General features: G+C 40.8%; 1 protein-coding gene across 3 annotated transcripts in view; it reads left to right on the top strand.

Moving 5' to 3' along the window:
* The window catches only part of ttll5 (tubulin tyrosine ligase-like family, member 5), a 64,474-nt gene that overhangs the window by 13,270 nt on the left and 38,886 nt on the right, over positions 1 to 12,318 (top strand). For 2 of the 3 annotated variants that reach the window (XM_058091136.1, XM_058091134.1), the window contains exons 13-21: positions 3,293 to 3,374; positions 4,091 to 4,152; positions 7,373 to 7,464; positions 7,655 to 7,696; positions 8,370 to 8,462; positions 8,561 to 8,652; positions 9,091 to 9,153; positions 10,674 to 10,822; positions 11,067 to 11,322. In XM_058091136.1, the coding sequence (XP_057947119.1) occupies positions 3,293 to 3,374; positions 4,091 to 4,152; positions 7,373 to 7,464; positions 7,655 to 7,696; positions 8,370 to 8,462; positions 8,561 to 8,652; positions 9,091 to 9,153; positions 10,674 to 10,822; positions 11,067 to 11,322 (931 nt within the window). The remainder of the gene's footprint in view (positions 1 to 3,292; positions 3,375 to 4,090; positions 4,153 to 7,372; positions 7,465 to 7,654; positions 7,697 to 8,369; positions 8,463 to 8,560; positions 8,653 to 9,090; positions 9,154 to 10,673; positions 10,823 to 11,066; positions 11,323 to 12,318) is intronic. The other variant, XM_058091135.1, reaches the window with a different exon arrangement.

The raw sequence follows: 12,318 nt of genomic DNA, 5'->3' as shown, positions 1-12,318 counted from the left end.
CCTGTCATGCAGAACATGACAAAGCGTTGGTAGTTGCGTTGTCTTCCTTCAATATTTATAATCGAGTATTATACCTCAGGAACACTCACTCTGAGTCACATGAGGTGTTTTGGCACTTTATAACTTGTATTACTTACTGCCTATTTGTATTATTTTGCACAAATAGTGTTTATTTAGAAGAAGCCTAATGTGTTCAATATGTCCAATATTTTGGTGTATATGGTCCTTTCGCTGCGATTCTACTTTGAAGTACAGAAATGGACTGGACTTCTATTTCTTGGATCATTACCCTAATTGGGTCCTGGGTTATTTTTTATTGGATTGTCAATTGAAGTACATTTTCAAGTTATTTTATTGATCATCAAGCAGGCAAACATTTTCTTGGCAAGCTTTTTCCTTTTGATTAATTTTTGTCGTTTGGACCCTACTGTAAATTATATTGATTTGCTATATATATAAACCTGCAGCAGTTGGCAATAATCGATTTAAATAGCTTAAGACAATATATAAATGCTCACTATTGAAATTGAACCTATGAATCTATTAATATATTTGTTTTTCTTACTGATATCCAATATTGTCCCGGACATCATTTCTAATGTATTTCTAATAATTTCCTCGAACTAATGTTGAATGAACACATTATGCTTCTTCTAAACACTGTTGCACAAAATAAGACAAATACTGCAACAAGTAATACAAGTTATAGGAAAAAAGTATTGAGGGAAGACGTTACACACAATTCCTAACTCCTGGTGTCAAAAGAACTACACACAGCAACGCAATAGGTGGATAAAAACAGACAATACACTACCAACGTATAATGCAGAATATTAACCAACTAGTGTGTGACCCTGAATCATGTGAATGCCACCTGCAAACCAAAATGATTCAAGTGTAAAATCACGCAGACAATATAATTTTTTTTTTTACAGGATATCCATGCTCAAAAGATTTGGTCCAGTCTTGAGTATGTTAAAGCCCTCAAAAAGGTGATTTTGTTGCTTTACTTTCGCTTTGCTTTACTTTTACTTCATATCTTGGCACTTCTACCAGGGTTAACACCATCCTAACACATCCGTAAACCTTCCAATAGGGCATCATTTTGGACTGCAAATATCACAGTGATGTGATTCACATAATATTTGTAGTCATTAAACCACTCAGTGACCCCACAGATGTTCTCCATCTGGATACCGGAAAGCATTTTTAAACGTTACATGCATTATTAAAGGCAACTAATCCTGTCCACTATGTCTGCCCAGGCTGCTATTATTAAGTGTAAGTCATCACTCGCTGTCACCCGGCCTCTTATGTGTTTAACACTAGCATTGACCTGAGATGCTTGAACAAACAGCATGTCGGCTTTGAAACCTCCACCCCCCCTCGAGTCTGTTCTCAACACAGTCTGTTCTTTTGAAGTGCCATTAAAGGCTTGTGTTTTTTTTTTCTTTCTCTTATATTACAGCCTGGCTTTGGCCTAACCCTGTAAAATAGTCTGCTTTCGTGTCCAGTATGACACACCCCAGAGCAGTAAAGGGCCCCATTCAAAGGGTGACACTGCACTGGGTATATATGCTGTATTTAGTGAACAGCGACCCATATACTTAATGACAACAGTCTGCAAGCATTATTATATACTGCTCAGAAAAATAAAAGGAACACTTAAACAACAAAATGTAACTCAAAGTCAATCATAGTTCTGTGAAATCAAATGTGGAGGCCACACACTACTGAGTCTTATTTTGGCTTGTTTTAAGGAAATGACATCAAAGTTGGATCCATGTTTTTTTCCAATTAATTGTGAGTGTGATTGTAATAAATCTAATCAATTTGATTTACATTGAGAATTTTCGCGGGGCGGCGTGGCGGTCTAGTGGTTAGCGCGCAGACCTCACAGCTAGGAGACCGGGGTTCAATTCCACCCTCGGCCATCTCTGTGTGGGTGCATGCATGGGTTTTCTCCGGGTACTCCGGTTTCCTCCCACATTCCAAAAACATGCTAGGTTAATTGGCGACTCCAAATTGTCCATAGGTATGAATGTGAGTGTGAATGGTTGTTTGTCTATATGTGCCCTGTGATTGGCTGGTGACCAGTCCAGGGTGTACCCCGACTCTCGCCCAAAGACAGCTGGGATAGGCTCCAGCACCTTCGCGACCCTCGTGAGGAAAAAGCGGTAGAAAATGAATGAATGAATTTGATTTACATTGATAATTTTCACGGGGCGGCACGGCGGTCTAGTGGTTAGCGCGCAGACCTCACAGCTAAGAGACCAGGGTTCAATTCCACCCTGGGCCATCTCTGTGTGGAGTTTGCATGTTCTCCCCGTGCATGTGTGGATTTTCTCCGGGTACTCCGGTTTCCTCCCACATTCCAAAAACATGCTAGGTTAATTGGCGACTCCAAATTGTCCATAGGTATGAATGTGAGTGTGAATGGTTGTTTGTCTATATGTGCCCTGTGATTGGCTGGCGACCAGTCCAGGGTGTACCCCGCCTCTCGCCTGAAGACAGCTGGGATAGGCTCCAGCACCCCCGCGACCCTCGTGAGGAAAAGTGGTAGAAAATGAATCAATGTTTTTTTTAAAAATGTCTGTTTTGGGCTGCATGGTGGATGAGTGGTTGGCGCGCAGGCCTCACAGCTAGGAGACCCGAGTTCAATTTCACCCTCGGCCATCTCTGTGTGGAGTTTTGAGTGGGTTTTCTCCGGGTACTCCGGTATGAATGTGAGTGTGAATGCGACCTCGTGAGGAAAAAAGCGGTAGAAAATGAATGAATGAATGAATGAATGAATGAATGATAATTTTTGCAGTGACTCAACCGAAATGGCCAAGATAGCTAATTAAATGATGAGAATGTTGTTCTTTTTGTGAATATGTTCTGCCATTATGGTTCCAGCCCTGGAGACATACTGTATTTGACTCCATGTATAAAACTATTCGAAGGCACAGTTTGTTTTTGATTCCCTGCCTTACATAAGCTTTTTCATGACAGATGAAATGTGTATGCACTTAGTTGATGTAATAGAGCCAAGCCCTCGGTAGCAGCCTTTGGTGAATGTTCTCTCGTGAGTGATTACATGCGAGTATATAACACACATGTAATCCATAGCAGAGAGACGTCGGCCATGTTGCCAAATGCCACATAATGGGGCTCTGATAAAACTCTGGAAAGCCTTGTGACTTTGATACTCCTTAGTTTTTATTTGCAGCAGTCGGGCCTTTCTCTTGCTGACTTTCCAAGTCTGTGGTAAAAAGCTTTTGATTCATTTTGTCTCTGTCTTTTTTTGTAGAACTTTATGGATTTGATGTGCTCATTGACTCCAACCTCAAACCCTGGTTGTTGGAGGTGAACCTTTCTCCATCTTTGGCCTGGTGAGTGACACTTTCCAAACTGTTTCACTGTTTCTTTTGTTCTTATAGGGTCCATTAACATGCCAGATGTGTTTCTGGGAATAAAAAAAAAAACACATCGCAAAGTTTTAGAAAATGCCTCAAAATCACTCTGACGCATTTGTAAAACCTCACATACGTTCATGAATGGAGAAACAGAAGATGTGTTCTGCTCAAGATAGCAGCTCATAACGCTTCACCAGTGAAATGTACATTCATGTGACGACCAGTGGAGACACTACTACTATAACTCAAATTTGTAACACATATATATATGAAGTATTTGGATTTGGTTAATACTGGGAACAGTAGGCATTATCATTATTATTACAAGTGGTCCTAGTTTTATGATATTTCATTTCCTGGTTTATGTGATGCTCAAGCATAAAGTAATGCTTAATGTAATGTAAAGTAAAGTAATGCTAATGGGGTAATACACAGTCAGGTGTTGCTAAACTACTTTTGTTCAATTGAAATGCTGTGATGTAGGAAGGTAGGCTCTAAAAAAGTGAAAAGTGAAGTTAAATTAATCAAGGATGATATATAGATATGGTGTCCTTGAACATGTGAAAGATTCTGCTCCTATAAAACGAATTTTGATAATTACGCTGCATTGATAATTATGCTTTTTCCCTCCCAGTAAGCATGTCTCCTTTCCTTTGAATGTTTTGCTTAATTGTTTTTCTATTTATTTACAGTGATGCCCCGTTGGATTTGAAGATAAAGGCCAGCATGATAGCAGACATGCTCTCACTTGTGGGTTAGTGGACTCTAAAAATATTCTAACATGCATTTAATCCCAAGATTATTTTGTATCCTAGCTGTCCTAATCATGTTATTTGAAGGGATAAAGTGAGCTAATTGTGTCCAGTCGGATATTGAATGTTCACTATCATCTGTCCATTGCAGAGATTTCTTTGTGCACAGATCATATTTTTTATCTCATGATCATATTTTTTCACAAGTAGAATTTCAACTACTGTATGCATGCATGTTTCTTTCATTATTTTCTTTCAAATTCAGAATTATCTATTTTTCTTACATAATTGACATTCATTCATTCATTCATTTTCCACTGCTTATCCTCACGAGGGTCTCGGGGTGCTGGAGCCTATCCCAGCTGTCTTCGGGCGAGAGGCGGGGTACACCCTGGACTGGTCGCCAGCCAATCACAGGGCACATATAGACAAACAACCATTCACACTCACATTCATACCTATGGACAATTTGGAGTCGCCAATTAACCTAGCATGTTTTTGGAATGTAGGAGGAAACCGGAGTACCCGGCGAAAACCCACACATGCACGGGAAGAACATGCAAACTCCACACAGACATGACGGAGGGTGGGATTCATAATTGACATAAAAATTGATAAAATGGAGAAAACAGCAGGAGGAAACTACAAATAAAATCAATGCAAACATTGTTAAGCAGAAATGAGTGACATGTCTTACATATAGTACTTTTCTTAAACATAAATTTTTTTTTATGATTCATGAACGTGATGAAAAACAATTTTTGTCACAAAGTATAGTGTTTTCCACACAATATGTGTGGATTGTGCTGTCACAGGATCCTATTACATTATGTGAGATCCTGATGAGCAATGATGTGTACAAACATTATCGTAGTTTTGTTTGTGATTGGGTTCTCATGGTAGTATCATATTTGCTAACCAGTGGAGTACACAAAGAACAACTCATGTCGCTGAGAATGTTGTTAATTTTGAATTGTATTGGGTCATAAACCAACATCTTTCATAAATTAAAGTCACGGGGCGAGGAGATCCCAAATAACGATAATGACTTGCTGATAAGTCACTCTCAGTAAGACAAGCAGAGATTTCATGGAAATCAATCCTAAGTTGTCAAGACATTTTGCTCAAAACCACAAATATTAACTTAGTGGAGGCGCCAGTGTCAGTGGAGACACTTGGATGAATTGTCTCTAAAATATGCCAGTCCATCAAATTGATGCTGATCCGCTATGAGATGTTGATGAAGTCATGATGTGTTGCCTGTGGTTGACTGTACGCTGTTTACGGTATGCTGTTTTCTTTTAAATCAAAATACTACTGCAGTATGCTCCGTGCCGTGACACATTTCTGACCATCTGATAACTCAAATTTGTTAATTACTGATAATTATGGTTAGATATGTGATAGTGTGCGACTCCCTGTTGTGTGTCCTGACAAGCTGCATCAGCGTACAAATAAAATAAAATGAATCTTAAGCATGTAGACATAACAAATAGCAGCCGCAGGCAGCATAAATGTGTTTGAACAAGAGGTATTTATGTCTCTTACTCTAATAAGTGATATTGTGTGTGTTTTTTTTTTCGAACACACAAAAGCTCACCGTCTTCTTTTTGGAAAGTCTGGTAGAAAAAAACAAAGAAAGTGAGCCCAACTGATACTAGGTGTTAATCAAACACTCAATAATTTCTCCTATGGTATCAAGGAGATGTGAAATTTGTATGTGTGTGTGTGTGTGTGTGTGTGTGTGTGTGTGTGTGTGTGCATTCCTTTATGCAATTATGAGTCAGGCGTGTTGTGCCTTGAAGCAATGCGATCTTGTCATTAATGGAAATAGCTTGTTATTTTCTGACGGAGACCTTACTCCAGGTCCAGGGAAGTTCAGCAGCGGCTTGTAAAACATAGCTCAGCTACATAACTCATAAACCAAACAAACCCCGATCACTGATTCGTGATAATGCATACTCAGCTTGCATCCCAGATCTGGAAGCGATGACAACATTGCATCAGCATTCAGATTGTGCCTTTTGTGTAGCTGACAGACCCCGTGACGCTATGAATGTGTTGAAATACTCATTGGGGTGACTGCTTTGGAGGAGCTGATACAAGTCACAAAGTGGGATTGCAACACAAAGGAGAAACGTATACTGTACGTGCAGGGGCCATAACATTAGGCATAAGAGAACATAAGAGAACATGTCACATGTACGTAGATACAGCCATTCACACTCACATTCACTGAATAGGATACCCACTGACTGAAGCGTTACACTATGAGTGACTTTCTTAAACTGTTTTACTTTGAACGTAGATCTACTGATTTAAAGTCGCTACATTGGCTCCCCGTCCGCTTCAGCATCGATTTTAAGATTCTCTTACTGGTTTTTAAATGTCTTAACGCCCTTGCACCTTCTTATTTATCTGATCTGCTTTTACCATATCAACCCCCGCCGACCCTGCATGCGGTCCTCCGGCACTGGCCTTTTAACAATACCAAAACCCAGAACGAAAACCCACGGTGAGGCAGCATTTAGCCACTATGGCCCCCACCTGTGGAACATCCTGCCGGAGAGCCTCAGAACTGCGGAGACTGTTGATATTTTTTTAAAAAAGATGAAAGACACACCTTTTTAATCAGGCTTTTAACAAATATTTTTAAACTTGTTTTTATCTTTTTAGTCCTATTTTAGTTTTTAGCTTTTAACTCCAGTATTTCCTCATGGGGGGTCCTCCACACTCGGGACTGTGTCGGGTCTGCTGAGGGGGTGCCATCCTTGGGTCCCTTCCTCCCTTTAATGTGGGGGTCCGCCCGTCTGTCGGAGTCAGGGGGCCCAGGTGCTGGTCCCCTGATGGCACGACCTGCGGCTCCTCCCAGTGTGGACGGCCCCAAAGGGGGTGTTTCCTTGATCCTCAGTACCATGCCATGTCTCCCTACTGTGGGTGATTGTGTGTGTGTGTGCGTGTTTAGTATGGAGGGAGGGGCTTTCTTAGTATTTGTTTTTCCTTTTAATTGTGGTAATTGTTTTTTTAATTCTGTAAAGCACTTTGTGTCGCATGTTTTTTGCAGGAAAAGTGCTATACAAATAAAGTTGATTTGATTTTGATGAATTAAATGTACTTGTGTACCAGCGCTTTAATTCAGTGTATAGTGAGAAATATAATAAGTGTGAGTGACATTTGAAATCTAATGTACATTGCTATGTCATAACCCTTTTGTTCGTGCAGGCTTAGTGTGTCAGGACCCTGTGATGAGGAAGCCACGTTCTGAGCGAGGCAGCTTGGACACCAGCCTCAAGCAGACAGCCCAAAGAACACAGGTACCGCGGGCACGCACACGCATAAGCCGCATTACTACTACAGAGTACCCCTGCTTTCACCAGTCATGTGTAACATTGCTCACAGTTCATTCCTGCAAGTACGTGGTGGCCTGTTGAAATGTGAAGGTCACACAAATGTTTCTCTGATGTCCTTCCAATGACTTGAGTTTCTCCACCTGTTGCCTCCTAGAAACCTTTCCCTGCACCTACAGCCATTTCACACAACTCAATGGTACGTTTTTTTTTTTGTTCCCATCCACATTAATTCCCTTTCACTTCTGTCTCTTTGCAATTCCCTAACGCTGCCTACATGACCGGTAAGAAATTGCTTTCCCCCTTTTCCTAATTTGATTATACTCCTTTTACTGTTATTCATTGTGACAGGCAAATGGCCTGCATGGCTTACAAATGCAGCATTTTAGGAGATTTCTCATTACATTAGCAGAGGGCCTGCATAAGTACTTGTTTGAAATACTGCAATGCACCACTTGGCTAAAAAGCTCTGAACTTTCTTTATAGACTCACTGTGACAAACCCAAAAGCCTAACTGTAAATCAGACTTGTCATAAAGGCTGCTGTAGAACCCGGACCGCCTTGAGAGAACCTGTCGTCTTCCTTTACTTTGACTGGGGCAACAGTTGAGCCTTTTATTGAGAGCTTAGGTCTTTCACTTTTTGGCTGCCTTTGTACCCCCCCCCCCCAAGCCACGTCACATGAATTACACGTAATCCCGGTGCTATTTTGATAACATTCTCTGAATGCGTTTCAGTGAGGCGCTGTTCTGCTGTCTGCTCTCCATTACAACCTGCAATGCCAAAGCTGTCAATCACAATTGAATATTATTGTATTAACTGACAGTAAGTTGCTTAGTATTTTCATGTGGCATTATGTCTTTGATTCCGTAGTGGCAGAGGCCCTCACTAGCCACTCACTGTGTGGCAGTGGCGTTTAAAGACAAGCCGGGAGGAGAAAGCACGCTGGGCTTGACTGCTGAGCAGGTACACTCCTGTTATGCTATGTGCTGTGTGTTGCTCTTGAAGTTCAGACGAACCAGCGTGTCTTTAAACATGTGTTTTGTTTCCTTTCACTGTGGTAGGTCAAAATTGTAAGAAGGACAAAGGAAGAGTATGAGAGAAGAGGAGGCTTCATCAGAATCTTCCCCACTGAAGACACATGGGAGCTCTATGGGTAAGTTGAGCCAAAATGGAAACCAACTGATTAATTGTAATTTTGAGATCCCCATCTGTCTGTTATGTTACTGATTATTATACTGTCCTCAGATGAGTACCCTCAAATTACTCCTAAAATCAGACCATGCAACTCAACTCAACATACTTATGAAGCTCTTTTTCCCCAGCCAGCGTTTTACTGAAATTCTTTCAAAGACCTTATTAGGAAAGGAAATCCATTTTTAGGCTTTCAATTGATCTTCCCATACGAGGATTTGTTGGTTGATTAGATACATTGCTTTTTAGCAGTAGGGATTTTGTGGCATCTTTAGAAAGCATATGCCGTCCAATCTCCGCCCTTTTAAGATCTTTGCCGCAAATAACAAGGTTGAGGCTGATTTGGTAGCCTTACTTTTTATGGCAGATCTATTTTGATTATTATCTCCCCTTTTCTCAGAGGATATCTGGAGTCCAAGACACCAATGAACTTCATGTTGGCAAACAGACTTTTCCATGGAAGGTAAGCGTTTCCATTGTGGTCAGGATCAGGAGACTGGATCTCTCCTTCAGTTTATGGAAGCAGTTGGATTCCAGCATGGAGTTTGTTTGGTCTTTGACTTGGGTAGGTGAGAGGAACAGCTGAGAAGAGGATGTGTGCTCATCTTTTCCAGTGTGTCCGTTGTCTATGTGGCATCAGTTTGGGAAGAGGAAGGGGAAGACTTCTTTGTTATGTGTTATAATATGGACATATAGTACATCATCCCACACAGCATTTTGTTGTATGTTGTCAAGACTGTAGAAAACAAAACACTAATCCTTGTTTATCCTGATGAATTGGTTCTAGACCCCATCTTTCTCAGTGAAAATTGAATATTTTTGTAGTTAGAGCATAGAAAACCTGTTTCTGACCTTCTAAATATGGGTTTTATCATGATTAGAGCCCTCTGGACTTGAAATAGAACCCATGTAGTCACTTTTACACTCGTATTACGCAATATAGTAGAGATAATCAGAGAAAATTTGACTAAATAAAATATGTGCTTGTGTGTGTTGCAATAAATGTGTTCCATGTTTGTGAACCGGACATCAGGGGTACAGAGTTGAGTTTTAGCTGGATTATAGGCTCAACAGTAGCCTGTGTTGTTATTATAACAGCAACAATACTATTACTACTACTACTACTACTAATAATAATAATTCATTCATTTTCTACCACTTATCCTCACAAGGGTCGCAGGGGGTGCTGGAGCCTATCCCAGCAGTCTTCGGGCGAGAGGCAGGGTACATCCTAGACTGGTGGCCAGCCAATCACAGGGCACATATAGACAAACAACCATTCACACTCACATTCATACCTATGGACAATTTGGAGTCACCAATTAACCTAGCATGTTTTTGGAATGTGGGAGGAAACCGGAGTACCCGGAGAAAACCCACGCATGCACGGGGAGAACATGCAAACTCCACACAGAGATGGTGGAATTGAACTCGGGTCTCCTAGCTGTGAGGCCTGCACACTAACCACTCTTTCCCCGCGCAGCTAATAATAATACTATTATTATGATCATTATGGTATGACTATACTACTATATATAGTAGTATAACAAAGTGCACATTGGCTACACTCAAGAATTAAAGTTTCCTTTCTATAGTATTGTCCCTTGAGAAGATATAATAAAATGTTTTCTGAGATTTGAGGGGTGTAATCAATTTTGTGAGACACTGTGTATATTTTTAGGACAACCGAAACTTATTTGAAGCATCTTGAGATTAGAACGCACTGAAGACTCCCCTTGCAGCTGCATCAGGGAAATGGTTGTTACTTTAATGATCCAGTGGCTGTTATTATTTCACATTTATTCTTTCTCCTTTGGACCATCCGTCTAAGTCATGTCAACATCTGGAAAAACTACTCAACCACACTAATCTTTTTCAGAGTTTGCTCTGCAACGTCTTTTTGGAAATGCTAATTTCCATATAAATCATCGGTATTGTTGTTGTCACCACGGTTGCGTTGACATGTCTTCTGCTGTCTCTTAGGAATGGGGGAGGGAATGCGCAGCTGCGGATGGCCACGGTCGACGGCTACCATGCCGTCCAGTACGAGAGGAAGCTGCCGTCTCTGGAGGCCCGTAAGAGGAGACGGCACCACCTGAGTCATCGCCCTGCTGTTGGAAAGAAGAAATCGGGTAGGCTTGATGTATACTACTTCAGCTCCAGCAGCTTCACTGCAACTGTAGGCTGTTGTGCACTTTTGGTTCCAATGAAAAACTCCCATGTGTCACACTAAGGTTATCCAAATTTGGATCTGAATGAGTTGATGTCACTGCAACAAAAACACAAAGCCTATTTTGAGTGTATTTGTGTTTTTTTGCCAACACTTTGGTGATGCAACTGACATATGTCTTCTCCTTGTAATGCTGCATACCTCAGGGACGCAATCCAAGGCCTCCCTGACGGAGAGCAGCGGCCTGGAGGGAGAGGATTGCATACGGGAGGAAAGAGATGAGATGAAACGTGTTCTCAAGCCAATATTACACAAGGTTTTGGTAGCAGAGCAAAGAAAACAAGTGGCTTCACCAGCGCAGCACTCTCACAGCGAGGCTCCGTCCAGCTCAGAGGCAACAACACACAACAGCAGGCCCCGTGTCAACCTGCTTCACATCCTGCGGCAGGGGTGGGACATCAGGTCAGTCTGTGTTCCAGGCAGCTGCTCATGCTCCTTAATCATCCTCCATTATTTTTATTTTTCACTCTAACCTCCTTGCATATTTAAGACGGAGATGCAAAGGGCACATTTGCTCCCACCAAAGGAGAGGAGAAGAAAAAGTGGTCTATATTTAACTGGGTTATGTTTTGATGAGACTATTTTAGCTTTGGTCATGTGTACCCGTGTCACCACATGGAAAAGCATAGTTTGTGACACCAGTAATGTGCCCACTTTCACACAGCGGGGTATGACACTCACTGATTTTTGTTGACTCATTCCTTGTACGGTGGAACCTCGGTTTTCGAACACCCCGGTTTTTTTAACGTTCTTGTTTCTAATGAAGATTATTGCCAAAACAAAGCAGCTACACTTTATTACAGGGGTCTCAAACTCAATTTACTTGGGGGCCACTGGAGCTCGGGTCTGGGTGAGGCTGGGCCGCATCAGGTTTTCCCCAAAAAAAACAAAAAAAACGCATTTATTAAAAACAAAAAAATTTTAAAAACTTTGCTTTTTTCGCAATTTTCTACAAGAAAAGCTCTGATAAAACATTCCACTGTTCTCAAATATCTTAATTTTTATTTTTCTTCTCAAAATAAGATGAAAAATAAATAAACAAATCAAGAATAAAGAAAATCAATCAATTAGTAATAAATAAATAAATATAATAATAAAACGGCAAATAATAAAAACTTAAGAAACCACATATAGTTGGTGGGTAGACAAATTATTTTTTTCAGATTAAAATGAACAAAGCATTATTAGAGCCCTGTAGACATGACAAAACACGACTATAGTCACGTTTATACTCTTTTTATTTACAACATATTGCGCAACTGCAGGGTCTTGAGACACATGCTAACTCGCAAACTAGAGAGCTAGCGACCTAAACGGTAGCCTTCAAGTTATTTCCTTTAAACTTAAATAGCCAAAAACTTACCACTTCCACACGGATAGGGAGGATAACTATTAACA

This window comes from Doryrhamphus excisus, chromosome 13, assembly GCF_030265055.1.
Source record: "Doryrhamphus excisus isolate RoL2022-K1 chromosome 13, RoL_Dexc_1.0, whole genome shotgun sequence".
In the NCBI taxonomy this organism is placed as follows: domain Eukaryota; kingdom Metazoa; phylum Chordata; class Actinopteri; order Syngnathiformes; family Syngnathidae; genus Doryrhamphus; species Doryrhamphus excisus.
The sequence above is the reverse complement of the archived record's forward strand: the minus strand, read 5'-3'. Positions and strand labels throughout refer to the sequence as shown.